Here is a 21532-nt window from a genome sequence, read left to right as displayed (position 1 = left end):
AATGTTTTGTTAATAGTTTGAGTGTTAAACACAACTTTAAAAGTTCAAATTAGCCTACTTGCTGTCTTGTTTCCTCTCTCGTTATCATTTATATTAGGATAAGGGAAGATTGCAAATAATATATAGCTTAAGCTTTAAAAGGTACCGGTGAGGTTTTAACATCACGGTCAAAGTCATAACTCCTTGTGTCCTTGTAACCGGAGACTATTGCACCACACAGCGCTGGCGGGGCTGTGCAGCAATTGTGCGCATGTGCAGCAGGGTTCGTTTTAGAGTCAACTGGATGGAAAACTCACGGAGCCATTCAGAGCACTCCATGCCGCTCGGTGAACCGGGGCTGCAGTGAACACCGCAGACGGATCTCGTGAACTTACAACCGGAGTTGGTGAATGAAAAGCGCAGGTATGTGTTTCATTGATGTATTCGTAAGAAAATTGTATGGACAATGTGGTCCTACTGGAACGAGAAGGGGTCTATTTAACTGCGCGTCTTGATTTTTATCACAATGAATTAACCTGAACTCTGAGTCTAGTTGGTGCAAGCAACACTTCTCTTTGTGATATCCTCTCAATGTTTCGGGTGAGTTGCATCATTCGCGATGTCGCAGTACGCGCAGACTTGTAGATTGAGACATTGCGCCGATATGAGACAGAATAGTGGGCAAATACGAGGTTTGTAAACAATATCATGGGGAAAGACCATTTTCTTAAAACCAAAAAGCGGATCTCCATTGTCTCATTGGTCGCCATTTGAATATATCTCTACGCGCGCGTGTAACTCTCTCACGTGCGCAATGAAGGAGTGATGATACTAGAGGGAAAAGTAAAACTCATCATATTTTCTAAAACATATCTTGTTTTATCATGTTGAACTTTTTTTTTGTTTGTTTGTTTGTTTTTGTTTTTGTTTTTGAATACTGGGGGTTATTCTGAGGTATGAGGAAAGTATAATGTCTGGACCAAAACCTGATGGGATGCCTACCTAAAATATTTAGCAACTCAGTCCTGTCTAGTGTGTTGGGGTATATAATATGATGCCCTAAAATTCCATCTAGGCAAGATTTTCAAAGGTTTTTGAGACATTTTTGAGTAGCTTTCTTTTCAGAGAAAAACTCTACAGTCCTATTTCTTCTCAACTCATCAAGAAACTTGTAGATGGATAGCAAGTAAGGGCCTGATGATGGCCTGACTACAGAAACCTGCTACTTGCGTTAACTAAATTATAGATCATCTTGCTTTTGTGAGAGATTTAAAAACTTATAAACAAACTCCACTCTGCTTCACTTGTATATTTGGGTCTAAAATGCCAGAAGGAAAATACCAACTTCAAATTCATTTTTATATGGACAGTGGATTTTTAAAAAGAGCATCTGATTTGGTTTATGAGCTTTTTATTGCATGCAAGTTATTTAATGAAACTTTTTATTTATGAAAGTTTCAACATCTATAATGTTGCATCATGAGCTTATTGATATAATCAAGCTAAGGTTAAATGTAGGTTACCACAGACTGAGCCTAATATAGGTTCCTACTCAATAATGTAGAGATAGCACAAAGAAGAGAAGAACAATGGCTGGTAAAGAAATGTAAGAGAGATTAAAACAACCAGTTTTTTATATAAATAAGGACATCATACAGATGTTGCAGTAACACTGTGCTGCTTATAAATGCATTTCTGGACCTTGCATATTACAACATGGTAGCTCTTCAGTAACCAGAGCCATTAATCTTTATGGAGCACAATTAGTGCCACTTAATACTCTGGGTGGTACAAGATAAAGGTATTTGCATGCCAGAAATCTGATATGAATTTGAGTCTATGTAAATTGGATTGAGGCATAAGATGTACACCAGTTCCCCTAACCTGTATCTAAAAACAGTACTTTACAAAAGAGCAACTTCTACGTCTTATCAGTAGTAGCGTTCTGATGCAACTTCATGTTCAACTTTTGCCCCCATTGAGAGTCCGACAATAATATTCCATCAATGAAACTGGGTCTGTATTGCAGTAATGTTTGCTTAAAAGTCCATTTGACTGAGGTGTTTTCGTGTTGTTTAAGATCCTTTTCACTGACGTAACATTCAACGTGATTTGACGTAAAGTTCACCGTTATGTCTGATTTGTAATTGATCACAAGGACAAATGTTGAGGTTGTGGAAGGGAGGAGAACTGGTTCAGCTATTCAAAGGGGTCACGAGACTGATAAAGAACACACAGTTAAATTGATTTGTGTAAGGTGCCAAACCCTCCATCTAGCACACAGCTATGGCTATTATATTTCTTTACAGGTATTGTTTAGCTATTTTTGTTGAGACAACCACAAGCTAATTATAGTTTTGTTCTGTGACAGTTTGGCAGATCTACACGTGTAGTGTCACAGGCGGTGTTCAATAGTGGTTTGTGTGTGCGTATGGTTATGTGTCCTTCTATGAGGTGCCAATTGAATATGACAGAAAGGTCATTCTATTGTTGGATAGCTATGCTGCAAACTCCGCTGCATGTCAGAGATTTAACTGCATCCACTCTTCGAGTCGATGGTTGTGACATTCAGTCTTGGCTGTGGTTGGGAGTGTTTTGGGTAACTTAAAGGTTGTGGTTTGATGGAGGAAAAAAAAATTAAAGATGAAATAATTGAGGTATATATTATGAGCTTTAAGACAAGACTCCACTCGTTAATTAGAGGGTGAGAAATCAAGTTGGAGAATAGAGAGTAAAGGAAATGGCCAGGAAATTTGAATGAGAATGGAGGGCCAGGAAGGTGTATATGGCTTGGGGCCGGTCTGTCTGGCTATTGCACTGTTCTCTTGGTGATAAATGTTATTTCTTTTGAGATGCGCACACACTTGTCAGCATCATTAAAGCAGTGGTTCTCAACCTATTTGACTCTAAAGCCCCCCACAATCCATAATGATATTCGTAAGCCACATGACTTTTCATATTGTTTGTGATTTACTGGATAAGGGATTTATACACTTTATTTTAAGGTGTCCTTGTTACAGTGTAGTTATACATTTAAGTACTGAGTAATATCAATTAACTACATGTACTTATGGTTTAGGGTTCAGTTTAGAGTTACTTGCATGAAATTTTGCATAAGTTGTTATTATAATAGTAAGTACATGTAATGCAGTCTTTCCCACAGCCTTACGCTCTGTTTGTGGCAGCACTCCCTTGCTCCCATATCTAAATATTAGGGCTGCACGATTAATTGAAATGGAATCAAAATCGTGATTTGACAGAACCTGGGATTGTCATGCGTATCTTTCAGAGAATCACAGTTCTGTGATCAGCAGTAAATCTCCATCTGAAGGTCAGGGGGTGCTCTCGCGCTGACAATCTAAATATGCCCCGAAGAAGAAACCCAGGAAATGTCTATCGCTGCAGCTGAATAAACATAAGATTTAACTGCTTTCATTGATTTAATGTGACTAATAAACACACACTACGACAATATATAGTTTATCGGAGTTATACTTCTTATTTTATATTAAAATAAAGTATATCTATAATGCAGTGCCGTTATCACCGATTCGAATACTGCTAACTATGTTGCATGGCTTATTCTGTGTAAGAAGTCACATCATCGCACAGAAGGAGGTTTTAGAGGTTAGAGGTTTCTCCAGTAACGGCTGTATACAAAGCAGTGCAGAGTTCACAAACTCTGATTTATGAGGAATTACTCGTAAGATGGAATGAAAATGACTGTTTTTTCTTTTGAAATACAGTGATATAAAAACACCAGTGGCGATTTTTTGATTTTGAAACGTCCAATGCTCATATTTATTCACCAAAGTCAAAGCCTTTTGGAAAATCTATTTGTGGCGGTCAGTTTGATATTGTGATCAATGTATGGGAAACTCTTTAACAAATGTAACAAGGACACCGCAAAATAAAGTGTTACCAATTTTTCAGTGCATTTTTACATGTAATTGCAATGAAGAGGAACTTAAATTATTATTATTAAATTCTGTTCCTCACACACAGTTATGGAATGGCTCAAGGAAACATAAAAATATAAGAGGGAGTACTTCTGTGAAAACAGCTTTTTTGATTTAAAGTTTAAAGCATCAGTCCCCATTTATTACCATTCTCAAAGTAATTTTCGTATTTGGGTTAACATATTGCTTTAACTCACCGCCTCTCCTCACATGTAAACGTTTAGTGTGCATTAGTCAAATGTTTCCTCATCTGAGCCCTGAGGAGACAGATGTTTGGAAGTCAGAAACCAATGAATGAAGGGGGAGTGTTTAAACCCACCTCTCAGGCCTCAGGTCTTTGAAAAGGCAAGTGATGTTATGTATGTGTAAGTGCCTGTTAAATTTCTTTTTATGGTTATTCCTTAATTGTTACTGTGTGTGTTACCTGTTTCACTGTTAATATGTGTATCAGGGTCATAAGTATGGTTCTCTGTGAAATGAGTAGTTGTGTGGGCCCACTTTTATATTTCTATTAGGTGTTATACAGAGCAAAAAACTGATTTTCGGAGCAAATAACCTGGTATGAATGTTTGTGTATTTTTTATATATATATATTTTTTTGTGACATTTGTGATGATAATTTATGTGTATGGGGGTGGTGATGGCGCAGTGGATAAGACGCATGCCATTGGTTGGAGAGACCTGGGTTCAAATCCACTGGTTGACACCAATGTGTCCCTGAGCAAGACACTTAACCTCTAGTTGCTCCAGAGGCGTGCGACCTCTGACATATATAGCAATTGTAAGTCGCTTTGGATAAAAGCGTCAGCTAAATGAATAAATGTAAATGTATGTGCACCCCTGAATTTGTGACTGTTAAATGACTAATCATTTACACTTGCAATTTCTCAGATCAGGACATTTCAGGAAATATTCACTTCCTTCTTTTGAGATGCAGCCAACTGCCATCCATCTATTGTCTTTTGTTAAAGATCATTAAACTGAGGGTTTACACCATTTATTAACTAAAATAGGCAATAATAGCTATTACTTTTACAGGTTTTTTTTTTTATTTAAACAATGTATGTATAATTTAGCAAGTGGTGTCCAGATAATGTCTGGAAATTAAAATGGTTATTTCACATTATGCCTTGTTAACTTTGGGCAGCCCAGCCTTAGGTCATATAGGCTAATGAGTCAAAGACACTGCTCTATCAGACTGGATATAATAGGTCAAATAGTGCATTTTGTATTGTGGGATACAGTATCCTCCACATTTCTGCAAAATTCAAATAGGTTATGTTTAGAAATAGTAAGAGTAGCATTAACATAGGTGATTATAATCACAGCTCTAAACTGGTTGAACATTTAACATATTCTATAACATTAAGAAAAGCTCTAGAAAGCTATAAATTGTCATATTTCATCAGATCTTTGGATTCAGGTGTAGTTGTTCGTCTTTGTATCTCCATGGATTGCTGTAGTGGTGATGTAGGCGTCAGTATGATGCGGAGTGATTTTTATCCTCTGATGTGCTGAATTCAGTACACAGCAGAAGTAATGGAGGAGGATATGTGTAAGTGTGGGACAGGTGTTTAGTCAAATGTAGGTCTCAGAACAGTTGATAATAACAGACAGCATTGTATGTGCCAAATTATTTTTATTCCTGTACTTGCATTGATCTTCCCTGCCCAGCATACATCAAGATGAATGTCAAATTTGATATGTTGTGTACTGAATAATAATAATTTTTAATAATAATAATTGCTTGGAAGCAATTCTGCTGATTGAATAAAAATGATTTGTTTAGGTTAGAGTTGAATGAAAAAGCTGAAACTTCAGCACCAAATGTTGTTGAAAATGCCATAAATTACTTTTCAGTTTCTAAAAATAAGGTGAAAATTCATTGAACAGAAACTGTTACTTTAGTACCTTGTAACATTTTTATTTGACATAAAGCAGCATGCACGAGAAATGATCCAGGTTTAATGTCATTTATTTAATGCTGGCTGATGATGGACCATCTGTCGACTGAAGGCCCCTGTATACTTCAAACAAAGTTTATTTTCTTTCTTCGTTTGGGGGCAAAAAAGAAGTTTGAAAAGTCTGGGCAATGGCATTCTGTTTTTGAACATTCCGATACCCCTGCACTGCTGGAGACGGGGTGTAGATTAATGTAAACATGACTCTCAATGCTCGCGCATATCTCCTAAACAAAACAGCGATGAAATGAAGTGTAGGCAATCTAGGTGTGAGACTGGCACCAATGGTCAGTATATTATAGACAAAAGAATAACGATTAGCAGCAGTTCAGAGTCAAGTATCATGTTTGCAATACAAAAGAATCATTCCATTAACATAATCAGTTCTCAATGGGAAAATAAAACAGGTTTATTATTGTATGCCTGTTGTCATTTAATTTATGTTGTATACGCTTTAAAAAGAACAACGGCAGCATACTGCTGGTATGGTGTAATGTTTATTTGAAACGCATGTATTTGGTACTTAATACCTTATATATTTACTCTTTTCATGGCTTTGGAAAACGTGTCTCGTCAAGCTTCGTTGCAATTTCTTTCTAGGATTTAAATTCGTTGAATGAGAAACAAACCGGGGAAAAAATTGCACGTTAAATAAGGTGGAGTTTTTGAACACACCCAAGAACTGCTCAATCGTCAAGGACCAATGAAAGCTTGAAGGTGTTTAAGAGCCAAAACAAACTGACCCAGAAAGTTTGCTTTGGTCCGCTGTTTCGAACTGTCGAAACAAACTCAAAACGAACTTTGGCATGATTTTGTTCAAAATTTTCATATCAGTTCGTTCTTCAATTTTGTTTAAAGCATAATCGAGGCTTGACTGGTCGACCATCCTGACCTCTTCCTACTTGAGATTTAAACACAACACCTGACCTACACTGAGTTGGTAAGTTTTGGACATTAGCTATCTTTTTAATGCTGATCTCTTGTCTCGTCACATGCACAATTGTCATCTCTCAACCTTTGACTAGTCAGCATCCTGCTGCCCCAGTGGAGAAATATTGGGTCGTAACCTTTACTGTTGAGAGCCTGACTGATATACACACACGCTCACATGTGTCCACAAGGGAGAGCAGTTCAGGACATCCACAGACTCTCAGGAGACCACAGAACCAGCAGCCTGTCCAATACTGCAGTCTCTAGAGGAAAGAGCCTCTTCATGGCTTAATTGGGCCATACGGAAGGATGCTGGGAGATTTACAAATATTTAATATTAGCCTGGTATTCATGGTCTATAAAAAGAACCCATTTCAGAGAGATTAAAATGAGCAAATTTTTACAAAAAATATGGACATGTGCTTCATCTAGATGTTGCAGAAACATTATGCTGCCTTTAAATGCATTTCTGACCATTACATATTACAGCATGGTGGTTCTTCAGTAACCTGAACCATTAATCTTTGGTTATGTTTTTGCAAGGACATCATACATTTTATTAATTATTTATAAATAACTGTACGCCAGTTAAGCTACATTGCCCTTTTGAGGGCATTTGCAAAGTCAACGGAAAACAGAAACGCTTAAAGTCTTAACACACACACACACACACACCTTAGTTTTTCCGGTCTCAGATTTCAGCCAGATTAAATGCATACGTTTCTGCAGCATTAAAAGAACAGCAGGTAGGAATGAACCAGTTTTATGTGTGAGGTGATCTGGCATTCTGCTGGGGTTTCTGTCTGAAGTGTGTTAGGAAACAGATCAGCATTTTAAAGTCCTCAAGTCTGCAGATGTTTCGAAACCCGTATGTTTTATTAGTTTGTGTAACATACAGTATCCAAATGAAATCACCAAAAAGCACAAATCAGCAGCTTGTGAAGGTGATTGGCAGATTTGCAGACCAATTAGGATTAAGAGGAGGGGTTAATGCGTCAAAATAATACACCAAATAGAGGTTCGTCAGTAGTCATCAATAAAACATCATGGGGAAGTTGGAGAGCCTGGTATCACGACAATCAAGTCTTGATTCTCGGTTTGTTCCCAGAACAATCCAGCTAGTGTGTCTGCGCTCATCTAACTGCAGATGTTTGTATATTAGACCGCATAAATACAAGAGGTTGAATTCACATACTGGAGTGACACAAAACAAAAATGTACTCTATTTTCTTAATGCAGGTTTCTGGTCTGTGAACAATTTTATTTATTAATTTTTTTGCATGTTATTCCAATGAAGCCTGACATTTCCAATGTGATTGACAGTTTTCATGCAACAACATAAAAATATTTTCATTTCACCCAGAAACAAGAAGTTTAAAATGGTTTGCAAATGGCAGTTCACATTGGATCCTCCTTGTACTTTTTAGGACAATAATTTAAGATTTGGCAAGGCAGAACATAGTATAGTTGTGTAAATATTTGTGAGAGTCAGTAAGGACTTTATCCTGGCGCCAGTGGAAGCTGCTCTTTGAAATAGTTCAGCGGGAGTTTCTTTCTCCGAACATGAGTGTCCAGGATTTCAGTGTTGGCAGTGATGGAAAATGTGTTCTAATTCTTGAAGAGCGAACAGCTGCTTTGATATTTCAGTGTCTCATAAATCATTATCTGTGTAACTCTCCAATATTTTGGCTGTGTATAACATAACATTGATGCTCTTGAAAGAACATCATGTGCCCTAATGTCAAAAGAGAGACATGCCTTTAATGTTAAACCAAGTGTTTGGTCAACTTTGATGTCAGTCAGGTGGTCTGAGACTAGAGGTCGTAGCTGTGTCTGGTGCCACGACAAAGCTGTGCTCTCACAAATTTGTGACAATTATTTTTCAAATGTATAGATGCATCTTGACTTTGCTATCTCTCATATTTGTACTGACTTAACATGCAGTAACAGGGTTAGTCTCAGTTCATCTCTCTTGAACTTTTCTTGTTTAGCACCAGTTTACATTAACCATCACTGTACTATTTATGCCAAAAAACACTGCCCACTGCATTGGATTTCACCAACAATTAACCAAAACGGTGAATGGCGTGGGTGTACTGTGCACTGTCATGCTTTCAGTTTTTTTTCAGACAAGCATCAGCAGGCCTTGACAATTCCAATGATTCTGCAAATACCATATGGCCTTAAACCGGTTTAACACAGAATGAAACCATGTCCATTTCCTGTAGGGCTGGGCGATTATCATAAAATGTTTCATATTCTCTATTTATTTTTTTGAGTTGAAGTCAGCTTTGTGTATCTTCAGAACAGTTTGCAGTACATGCTTCAATATTAAAAAAATATTACTTTTTTCTTTTCCTCTTAGAAATGCACATAGTCAGTAGTAGTAACTTGAGTTGGGATGCAGATGTAAATTTATGTTCATTATCAAATACTATAACATCTGTAAAAATGTTTTTAACAATCTAATTTTATTATGGTGAAATATAAGTTTTATTAACATTTGACTGTTAATCTTCCATAGTATCATACATTTAGATCATGGCGACCAGAGATATAAAACACACACACATAGCACCTCAATACCATAGTCAGCAGTCTAAATACATTTAGTATTAATGCACATCTATTGGAGTGCTTGGGTAAATTCTGCCTGAACCAACAGTGAGAGGACTTGATTAAAAATTGGAGTCATTACCCCAATGTGTTTGATCCTTTCTGATACATTACCCTTCTTCAACTCTGAGGCACTTGGAGTGATTTAGCCTCGACCTCCCAGAGCACACATACCAGTCTGAGAACATGCCTTTCACGCTCAAATGAATGTTTTCTGTGCTCTGGAGCCTAAGAGACTCTGTTCAGTGGAATTAAAGACTGTGTGTGAAGGCATCTGAGCCTATTCTCTACATTACTTGTGGGGGAAAGGACATTTGATGTGTCCAGGTCTTGTATGTTTGTGTATTTTGACATCATCTCAGTTAAATAGTAACTGACTAAAGCAGTTAGATTCAAACTACAAGCTGTTTACACAGTGTTTGTGTTCACGCTTTGTTCATTCACATGGTGTGCTCTTGCCCTGTCCACGTGGATAACTTTTCCTAAATTGGATCTCATCCAGTGTGGACTAGTATCTGACACTGTGTGACTGTGAATCATCTTTTCCAGTCTGTCCTTGTGTGCGTTCTCCTCTAAATTCTTTTCTTTTCTTTTTCCAGTCTTGATCCAGTGTGTTTGAAGCTCAGCTGATCCTTCTCCTGTTCGTCGTTGTCAGTGTGTGAAGATGCCGCCAGCGACAGGTGGGCCGCTGGGCTACGATCCTCCCGAGGGAGGCTGGGGCTGGGCAGTGGTGGTTGGGGCCTTTATCAGCATTGGCTTCTCCTATGCCTTCCCCAAGTCCATCACAGTGTTCTTCAAAGAGATCGAGGTGATCTTCAATGCCACCAGCAGCCAAGTGTCATGGATCTCGTCGATTATGCTGGCTGTCATGTATGCAGGAGGTCAGTTCCATTTACTACTGTCACTTCTGTTCATCCTTGTACTTACTGTACTTATTTATCCCTCTGTGATTAATTAGATTTAGAATTGTATTTTGTCTCAAAAACTTGTGATTTACTTTATATTGTGTAATTTTCTAGCACATTTCTCTTCCTGTCGTAATTGAATGCCATCCAGTTGATGTGGTCAATTGAAATTCACACATTAAATGTAGAGCCCGATCGATATGTTTTTTTTGGGACCAATACCGATATTGGGGAGTAAAAAATGACTGATACCAATATAGTGGCCGATATTCTTTATGTGTGGGCTATATTATTGTACAGTATAGCTAAAAGTTTGGACAAACTTCCAATTCATGTGTCCAAACTTTTGACTGGAACTATATATAGAATAAAGTCTATAACCTACATAAATATATATATTTTTGCAATGATAACTCAAATGTGGTTATCAAACACTTATGATGTGACAAACATAGGCCAGTATAGTAGAGGCAGGGTATTTAACAATTTAACAATACACTTTATTATTCAAATTGAGTCTGACATTAGAGCAGTTAACAGTAAACTTCACTTCACTTATTATGAATAACACAAATAGAAAAAAAAATAACTTTAATTAAGAAATTAAACCAGGCAACTGTGTAGGGGAAACCAATGGGGATTGGTTTATGCAGGAAGCACAGCTTCTCCAAATGTAAACAACTCAAATTTATAAATAATAATAATAAACATGCAATTCCGTTCTTATGGCTGCATTCCACAATTCCGTCCATGTTTCCTGCATTGCGGAAATCATAGGGCCCTACTAAAGTAGCAAACGAATATAAGTTCATTGTGACAGTAAAAGATGGGGACATTGTTTATTTACTTAGCATTGAGTCTCTCTAACTAGGTGACAATGTAGCTTTAAATCCCCATTCAAAAGATTCAAGCCACCACTGCGCTGCCATCTATTGGACTGCAGAAAGATACGAACTTTTCAATCTGCTATGTTACTGACATATTGACAAACTATGTTGACACCATATCTTTACCGTAACAGTATGCGACAAAGCAACCATTGAAAATCATTTGAACTTTGTGTCAGCACGTCATAAATAGATCGAGGCATCTGTTTATTGCATCCATGGGTTCTGTTCTACACCGGACGCGAGCGGTGTGGCATAACAAAAAGTAATAGAATTCATGTGATGTGACAGATCATCAGTGCGGCCGATGTAAACACCAGCATTGACTGAATAACTACGATCAGCTGTGGTGGCCGCAGACATGTGCCATGATGTGCAGATCAGCTCTAGTCTCTAACGTCATTGAATCAGCTGTTAAAAATGAGCCATCTATTCAACATATTTATTTCATTAATTTATTTGTATTTATTTATTTTTGTCCATTGTCAAATTATTTACAATTTCTTAAATATTAATAATTAAAAAAAAAATTATATTGGTTTTATATTGGCTATCGTCCACCTGCTTTACAGGATATCGGCTGTCAAACATATATATATATATCGGTTGACCACAAATCATATCATCATGCAAAACTAAGAATTAGGATCATTATAATGTGACGATCAAATATAGGTGATGGTGGGTGGGTGGTGGATAATTTGAAGCAGCAGCGACAGGCTCATATCGACCGATAATATCGGCTAAACAATATCGGTCAGACTCTAATTAAAAGGGGCCCAATTGTAATTTGTGACATCACATCCTTGTTTGACATCACATCCTTATTCTTATGCCCATCTGGATGACAAAACAGGGTTTTGTACGTAGTATTAATGTACTAAAATTAAATCTAGTACAGAGCGTATTAATAAATATGTACATACTATGTACAGGCAAGCAGATAAACCCGGAATATGAACACAATGAGCAAAAATTTAATGTTAAGCATTTTCAAATCGAAAACCACAACTTTAATGAATTTGCAATTTAGTCCATCACAATCATATTCTGGGGTCATCTGCTCACCTGTACTACAGAGTGTGCATCATAGGTAAAGAGTATGCTGTGTGAACATAGTACATTATGCCACTTTAAGCACATTTCATTTTAACTTGCCCAGAACTTCTAGTTTGTTTACATATATTTATTTTAATAGGGTATCTAAATATTCATGGTTTGAATTGGATTGAAAATTGACAGGCCTGTGCTGCAGATCAGTGGATGTTGTGCCCTCTGGATCTCCGTGCCAGTAAAATGAGAGTTGTTCAATTCTGTATTTTGGGTGCCGCTCTCTCTGTAGATGTTTTATTTCTGTTGGGGTTGTGTTCTGGTTGAAATAAGGTCAGAACTGAAACAGCTGTGTGGTTAAACCATGACTTGCTTTTTGTACTGTTGTGCACTGCAGGGCTGTGCATCTGTTTGCTTGCTTGAAGTTTTTCTTTAGTGAAACTGGTTTGGTAGAGGCATGTTTAAACTGGTTTTCTAACCTGATGTTCTTCCAGGTAATCACCCAGAACACTATGCTGATCAGATGGATAAAACCACACTTCTTTACTACTTTGTAGTTAATTTTTTGGAAAGCATGGCGATGGAAAAGGCATTTGAGACACCTAGTTAGGTTGATGGGTAACGTGAAGGGACTGCTGGGAAGAAGTTTTGGTTTATGGTTTGAAGAGTTGAGTCACTTGATGCCACTCTAGGGAGGATACAAACATCTAGCATGACTAATATTTGCAGTCAACTGCCGCGTAAGTGCATTTGGGTGAGGACGCTGTAGACTGATGATGTCACTTCCTGAAAGAGACCATGTGGTTTCAGTACACTGACTTCATTATGTTCATGAGGCTCTGCACGTAGCCTGAACACAACATAGAGGCTCTTCCAGTCACCTATAACCTGAGAAAGGCAGAGAGAGAGAGAGAGAGAGAGAGAGAGCAAGTGAGCGAGGTGTTTTTTTTTTTTTTGGTTTTTTTTTTTTTTTTGTACCAGGTGGTGTAAAAGTGCATATCTTTCAAAGTAGAAGTGTAGTAAATGTAAATGTTAGCCAAATGCTTGTGCTGTAACCTGGTGAATTAATGAATCTTTCTCTCTTTTCTTTTTTTTTCTTCTTTCTGTTGACAACAGGATATGAAACAGGATATGATTTTTACTTCTACAAATTTTTTATCCAGAAAGTATGCATTAAAGTGATTTAATTTATAATAACTTTGAATAATTAAATTTCAAATAAATGCTGTTCTTTTGAACTTTGATAATATTGAATATTTCTTGAGCACCAAATCAGCAGATTAGAATGATTTCTGAAAGATCATGTGACACTCAAGACCAGAGTAATGGCTGCTGAACATTCAGCTTTGCCAGCACTAAAATGTAAGTTTTTAAATATATTAATAGAAAGAGTCATTTTAAATTGTAATAATATTTTACAAAATTAAGGTTTACAATATTTTTTTGATTGAAATGTGGCTTTAACTTTCCTGCACTTTATGCATTTGCCAACTGTTATATTCATGTCATTTTTTATCTGTGTTTTTATGTAAAATGAGTGATAACCTAGCTTTATTTGAAAAATGATTCCCAATGCACACAAACTTCCCAGAATACTGAGTGCTCTGTTGGTTACAGTGTTGACTTCCTTTAATTATATTGTGTGACCCCAAACTTTTGAACAGTATTGTATATTTTCTGCCTTTTTATAAAAAAAAATTATATATTAAACATTTAAAATACACTGCAAACAGAGCTGCTTATAATTAGTTTTATTTATTTATTAATTTACTTTTGTAGTAATGTGAAATTGTCAAAAATGAGTTTATCACATCTTTCATTTGACCAAGAGGTCGATCTGTGACCTTTAGTCCCTGTATTGGTCAAACACTTTGTTGCTGTAGAATTTGCAGGTGAGAGTTCACCAAACTTGAACTTTAGTATGAAGCAAAATGAGATCAATGCGAGCGATGAGGGATTCCCAGATTTTTTGTCTGCTGAACCCTTTTGACAGGAAATATTTACTTTAATCCCCATTTAAAATTCATATTTAAATGTAACAACCTATCTGCATGTCTACATTTGTTGTTCACGCTCACAAGCGTTTGATTATTCTCCAGTGTTAGTGGGACTCGCGCACTGCTGCTCCTGTAAGTTGTGCACTTTAAATTCTCTTCGTAAAACTACAAGCAGCCCTCAGACTCAATATCTAAAACGTATCCTCTGGTAACTCTCACGTCTCTGAACCAGTTTATATAATCGTGTGTGTGTGTGTGTGTGTGTGTCTATTTGAATCACTGCCGTCTTTGTCTCTTTTCGGCTGGAAAGGATGGCCTGTCTGAATAAATTAATTCGAGAAATGTGACTGGGGGACGAACAAATTGCTTTGAACTCTGATTGGCTGTGTGAAACGTACGAGAGAGTTCCTCCTCCTGATGATAGATTAGCTTTCATGGCAAACCGGCACGTGCAAAGTTTGTAGATATTTAATTTTATAAACACACAAAGTAAGAGTTTCTAACATTTTTGGTGTCTATACATTTCTGTACACTATTCATCAAGCCTTTCTGAAAGCTACATGACATTAGCATTAGCTGGAGTTGTATGTACACAGTTCTGTTTGCTATGACGTTTTTATGGTGTTTGCACTAGATTCCTCTGCACTGTCCGTGCCAAACATCACTGCGTCTTTTCTGTTTTTAATCATTTAAAAGTTTTAGTTACCATGTTGAGCACACAACCACTTTTTTAAAGACTGTGCTGTCTAGCCTTGAAAGAGAAGTTATTCATCTCTGACGCTGCTCTAAATGGAGCCGTTCACAAGAAAAGTAGAGCACTGACCAAGCAGTTTTGAGAATACCTACATTTATTACTGCACCAATACAGCCCAGGAGTGAATAAATACTATATTTAAGTATTTCTTTAGTATTGCTAGCAGTTGTGTATTTGTGAAGGAACTCCCATTGATTGTGTTGAGTAAAGGAAGGTCATATAAGCTGAGTTAAATGAACACTGGTCTGCTACACACTGGGACACAGAAATAGCAAGTTCCTGTTCTGATCGCTGGAGGTCAGCTTGATTCTGCTGATTAAGATGTTGTCCTTCACAGCAGCTCAGCTGATCACATGTCATGTGAAGTATCACAGTTTCCTTCCTCTGAACCGTCTCCTATGTCCTCCTGCAGTCCGAGTGGCGTGAACTGTTAATGACTCCTGGTGTGATGCCATCTAGCGGTGGAACTGTATGATTGCAACATTAGAAGAGTACAAAATGCGGCCTTCCTTACGAAAATTAACCAAGATTTTATTATAGTAAAAAGAAAAACGTATTTTTTTGATGTGTTGATTACCATTTCTATAACCACTTTTACCACAAATAACATGAATTAAACTATTGTTAGTTTAGCTAAAACATGGTTACAATGATTTTAACTACAGTAACCTTTTTTTTGTTGTTGTTGTAAGATCATAGTTAATTTTCAAAAGAGCTGAAAGATTTTTTTTTCCAACAAATTGTGAGTAAAATTTCAGCATCAAGAGGACAAAAATATTTTATGATTCAAGTGATTAAATAAATATTTTTTGCAACAATGTGTGTTTTTTTTTTAAGGTTTAGCTTTTTGTTTTTTAATCCAACTGTTTTCGCTCAAGTTGATGAGTTTTATTAAAACTACATATCAAATGAACAGAATATAAAACAATTACAAAATTGTTAACCTTTTTTTATTCTATATTTTATTCTGTTTTAATTTAATTAATACAGTTTAAAACATTTATTTCTAAACATTAGATGAGCATGAAAGTAATTTTTATTTTATAAAAAAAATATCACAATGGGTGACAGGGTTGCAGTTTTTTTTTTTTTTAAAGCACCTGTTTTCTCTTAGGTTTAAGTAAACTTCATAACATGAAGAATATAAAAGAACAATTACAAAAAAAATTAAACCTCAACATTCAAATGTATAAAGTACGGTATATATCTAACAAGTTTTCTCTCAACAGGACCAATCAGCAGTATTCTGGTGAATAAGTTTGGAAGTCGGCCAGTCATGATTGCTGGGGGCTGTCTGTCTGGCACAGGGTTAGTCGCCGCCTCCTTCTGTAACACCGTGGAGGGTCTGTACTTCTGTGTGGGAGTTATAGGTGGTAAGTACACTGATTGACCGATCATAACAATTCAGAGACCTGAAGGTCGAGTGAGTACAGTTAAATAATCAAAATATCAGAAATCAGTTTTCTCCTCCTCTCATCTGTTTCTAGGCCTGGGTTTGGCTTTTAATCTGAATCCGGCATTGACCATGATTGGCAAATACTTCTACAAGCGCCGGCCAATAGCTAATGGCATCGCGATGGCGGGCAGCCCAGTGTTCTTGTCCACCCTTGCCCCGTTGAACAGCTGGCTGTTTGATTATTTTGGGTGGAGGGGCAGTTTCCTCATTCTGGGCGGAGCTTTGCTGAACTGCTGCGTTGCGGGGTCACTAATGCGGCCCATTGGACCAAAAGCACAACCTGCCAGTCCAAAAGAGGATGGCGAGCCCAAAGGTCAAGAGAAAAAGACATGCATGCAGACCATCAACAGCTTCCTGGATCTGACCCTGTTCACTCACCGAGGCTTCCTGCTGTACCTGCTCGGAAACGTCGTCATGTTCTTTGGCCTCTTCGCACCACTTGTGTTCCTCAGTAACTATGCGAAGAGTAAAGAGATCTCCAAGGATAAGGCTGCGTTCTTGTTGTCCATCCTGGCCTTCACTGACATGATCGCTCGGCCGTCCATGGGCCTGGTGGCCAACACTCGCTGGGTCCGGCCACGTATCCAGTACTTCTTCGCCGCATCTGTGCTGTATAATGGCGTCTGCCACTTGTTGGCACCACTCTCCACCGATTACGTGGGTTTTGCCATTTATGCAGTGTTTTTCGGTGTGGCATTCGGCTGGCTGAGCTCCGTGCTGTTTGAGACTCTCATGGACCTGGTGGGAGCTCAGAGGTTCTCCAGTGCTGTCGGCTTGGTGACCATCGTGGAGTGTGGGCCTGTGCTGCTGGGGCCTCCGATGCTGGGTAAGACCGAGTGACAATACTTTTCACTTAAAGGTCCACACAAAAATGGCCATTTACACACCCTCACGTCATTCCAAACCAGCGACATAAGATTTAAGAAAGTTGGTAATCAAATGAGGGTGATTAGTTGTTGTTGTTGTTGTTTTTTTGGGGAGGGGGCATCCCTTTAATGCTTAATTGTGTATATATACAATTAAATATTCAAATTAAATATTGATATAGCTTAAAAAGTAATGCTGTCAAACGATAAATCACATAAAAAATATACGTTTGTTTACATAATACATGTGTGTACGGTGTATATTTATTACGTATATAGACACACACACACACATACAGCATTTATTTTGAAAAAATGTATATATATATAAACGTAACATATTTTTCTTAAATATATACATGCATGTGTGTGTGTGTTATATTTTTCAGCTTTACATTAATCACTGAACATCATGATAACGTATCATGTTCCAGTGAGTGTGTAAAAGAGACTGACAAATCCATTTTCCATTTCTTCCCTTGCAGGAAAGCTCAATGATGATTATGGTGATTATAAATACACATATCAGGGTTGTGGAATCGTCCTGGTGATTGCCAGCATATTCTTGTTCGTGGGAATGGGAATCAACTACCATCTGTTGGACAAAGAGAAGAGAGTGGAGGAGAGAAGAGCAAAACAGGAAGAGAGGGATGCTGAGACGAATGTAGACAATGCCCTGATCGAGAAGGCAAAGGAGGCGGATGGAGATGCATCAGATGCATAAGCTGACATTGCCAAATGGAGGAAATGTTAATATGTGCACACACACCAACAATCTGTCTTCCGGTTTTGACCGTCCAAAATGATAATGCATCACTTAATGATTCAGCCAGTGTTTAAAACGGCACAAAGGCCTTTGATGCCAAGAAATTCTCCTTTATGCAATCTCACACACGTCAAATGTTACTGTCATTCTCCCAACATTGATACGGGAGTGTCTTCATACCTTAATGTCACAATTCACCTTTTTTGGTATATTTTATAACCATTATGAGAACATTCCTAGATTTGACTCCAGAATAGCAGTTTATAAACCTTTAAATGAAAGCCCAAAATGGCCATTTCAAAATATTTTTTCAGAATTATGATGTGTGACATTTAAGGTAACATACACACAGAATTTGTCAGTTCAAGACATGAAAGAAGAAAGATTTCACTCTTCTGTCAATCTTCCATCTTCAAAACATAGTGTTAAAATTTTTGTTTAGTATGTGTATGTAGTCTTCCCTATTCTGACTTGTTGGTAGAAAATAGTGCCAGGATTTGCTGGACTGCCATATAAAGGCAAAGAGCAGAAATTATTTCAAGACTGATTGGAAGGTTTTTTTTTTTTGTTTGTTTGTTTTTTTTTTTTTTATTGATTTGATATCAGCTTTTGTGCTCTAAACATTTGGTTAAGTCCCTTGTGTCACTGGACTCGGATTCACTCATGAAATAGGGCAAAATGCCTTTGCATGGCTGAAGAATTCACGGTTTGTTTCCATGGGCAGTTAAATGTATTTTAGTTTTGACAGACTGCTTCCTGCTCTGGTGATCTGAGATCTCACACTGGTTATCAGACTCTTTACTCTCTGTACTGTAAGCATTAAGATTTCTCTGGTTACCATTTTTAGGAAGTACAGCAGACACAATATTGCAAAGGTCTTTTTTTTTTCCGTCTGAGGCCGTTCTCACTTCTTCACATGGAAAGACTGCTAGAGATGTGCTTCAGTTTTTACGTTTCTTTTATCATTAATGAAGATGATGAGTTTCACTAGGGTACATTCAAATAGGGGATTCTTTTATAAGTGTTTTCACTTGCTTTTTTGACCACGTTTGTTCTTAAATGTCTCGAAACTAGTTTTAATTACGGTTGCTAACAGAACCTGTGCCTTGATTAGGTGCCTTTCTATCTACTTGCAGGTATTATTTGTATTTGAACGGCCGTACGTGTAAAAATACTAACTCCTGAACGTTTTTACAGAGCTTTCTGTAATGTCAAGAGAATTTGTAGTGATTTTTAATTTGATCGTCTGATAGTAATTAGCTTTTGTGTCCTGTTAAGGAAGAGTAGATTGCTTAATTTCAACCTGTTCCAGCAACAAAAGCGCTACTGAGTTTGCGTTGGCTAGAAATAAAGGCGACTTAATTTCAAGTTCTGCTAGTGTTAACCCGCACTCACCAGGGAATATTCTTGAATTTTCTAAAGCCATTTTAATCCTTCTGCTTTTTAGATTTGCTGAGCATGTGAAAAACAACATGACTCTCAGGTCTGCGAAAAGAACAAGAGTTAACAGCGCTCAAACACATATCAGTGAAAGTGAGTGAATTTCAGGTGAAAACATTGAAACAAAGGGAGGGAACACCACCACCTGCGGGCTGCTGTGATTCATTGCTACACTGCAGTCAAATAGCAGATGAATCATATATGTGGTTTTTTTTTAGAAACCTTTTGTTTCAGCAAGTAGTAAATCTGTTCTAGTGTCGTTTTTTAGTCACAGTAGATGGCATTTTCTGTATCGTGTACGTTAATCGGGTACATTTAAGCTGAAATTCATACTCTTGCGTAATGCACACGTAGCATTAATTGCTGTAAGCCAATAGAAATGTATCAGTGTGGGTCCTGAGGGGATGTGCGCTTGTATACAGTTCTCTGGTAATTTAATCTCAGAGCTCGTCTGAATAATAGCAGCTGTGAGACAAAAAGCAGAAAGAAGCAGGGTAGTGTTAACGACTCTTTTTTTTATCTCAGAAAAGATCAGATTCGCTGCTCCGACTGCACTTCTTTGTACGGGATCAGAGCCGTCTAAACTCCACTCCACTGTGTGTGTGCAGGTGGATTTCTTATTAGTGTTGGTAATTGTGTGAAGGAAGATACTGCTGTATAGAGAAAATGGACCACCCTGAGAAAATGCAATGTGACGTTAGAGGGTGAAGCTTTTTTGCTCTTCTCTTTTAATTTTTCCATAATCGTATGTCCGCTTTTAATTGTGGGCCGAGGTAACAGAAGTAACACTAACCAGCGTGCTTTTAAAACTTCTCCTGTCAGCAAGACAGTTGTGTGAGGTGAAGAGACACTGGTAGGAAGTGTGTTTGTGCACAGAGATTCCATAAAAAAACTCAAGATTTCATGATTAATTTCAGAGATCTCTCCCTGAAAATTTTGTAGAATTTTTAAGTCAATTTGAAGAATTTCACGTGTGAAAATTTTGTATGTTTTGATGTTTTTTGTGTGGATGATCAAATCAATAAACTTTTTTTAATAAAATATAAATTAGTTATTACTTTGAGTGAAATCTATAAATTTTGATAAAATAATGATTTGGGCTATGATGGGCTGAAGGACAAGATGTCACAAATTTATATATATATATATATATATGAAAATATACAGGCCACTGAACAAATATGAACATGTATATCCATCTGAACATAACCAAAGAGTATAGAAGTATATAGTTACTTCCAGTGGCGTAACGAGCCTACACCGGGCCCTTAAACAGGATTATCAAGGCGGGCCCCCCTACTACAACACGTGATGACGCTATGCACACCAAAAAAAAAAAAAAAACTGCTGGTGTGGGTGCACCATAATAACACTTTGTTACTGTTACTGTCACTGCTATATACACATAGGCATAGGTCCAAATACATAAAAAAGATGCTCACTTACATTATAGCTGCATTTTCCGGGCTTTCCTCTGTGCGAAGTTGTCGATCATATCCTTAAGGTCCAGATTGCGTGCATGGGCATTCTCAATTGACAGTATGGCAAGTCCAGAGAGAGGACTCTGTCCCATTGAGCTCCTAAGATAACTTTTTATCAGTTTTAGTTTTGGAAAAGAACGCTCTGCAGAGGCTACTGTCACTGGGATGGTCAGAAAAATCATGAAAGCAGTGCAAACCACTTTTGTGTTTATAATTTGACGACTCCATGTCTGTCTCAAGTTCAGCGTTTTTTACTGTTTTGCAAGCAATGCCACGTTCACCCGGAGATTCACAAGTTCCAATTAGAAACAAATTACACCAAATTCATCATTGTTCGTTTCAAACATTTATTTAATTTTCAGTCAAATATGCTGTTGTCATTATTTATTCAAATCAATTTGCAAAAAATGTTCAATGCGATCAAACTAAAAGTCTCAAATGCGATAGGGGGACCCGGCTGTCAATCAAAATCTTCCAGTAACGCG

General features: G+C 37.4%; 1 protein-coding gene across 1 annotated transcript; it reads left to right on the top strand.

Moving 5' to 3' along the window:
* Positions 1–274: 274 nt before the first annotated feature.
* On the top strand, positions 275–20607 carry LOC113078390 (monocarboxylate transporter 1-like). Its single transcript, XM_026250720.1, has 5 exons — positions 275–402; positions 10045–10326; positions 16268–16411; positions 16526–17320; positions 17846–20607. Exons 2-5 carry the CDS (start codon positions 10110–10112, stop codon positions 18082–18084), a joined length of 1395 nt encoding a protein of 464 aa, XP_026106505.1. The 5' UTR covers positions 275–402; positions 10045–10109; the 3' UTR covers positions 18085–20607.
* Positions 20608–21532: the final 925 nt, after the last annotated feature.

The sequence above is a fragment of the Carassius auratus genome, unplaced genomic scaffold (assembly GCF_003368295.1).
Source record: "Carassius auratus strain Wakin unplaced genomic scaffold, ASM336829v1 scaf_tig00025657, whole genome shotgun sequence".
In the NCBI taxonomy this organism is placed as follows: Eukaryota; Metazoa; Chordata; class Actinopteri; order Cypriniformes; family Cyprinidae; genus Carassius; species Carassius auratus.
This window is presented reverse-complemented; position numbering and strand designations above follow the sequence as displayed.

Excerpts from the sequence above, each read along its gene's own strand:
- LOC113078390 (XM_026250720.1), top strand. The coding sequence starts at position 10,110 with ATGCCGCCAGCGACAGGTGGGCCGCTGGGCTACGATCCTCCCGAGGGA. Across the intron at positions 10,327-16,267 it reads GGCTGTCATGTATGCAGGAG|GACCAATCAGCAGTATTCTG; the intron begins GTCAGTTCCATT and ends TTCTCTCAACAG. Across the intron at positions 17,321-17,845 it reads GCTGGGGCCTCCGATGCTGG|GAAAGCTCAATGATGATTAT; the intron begins GTAAGACCGAGT and ends CTTCCCTTGCAG.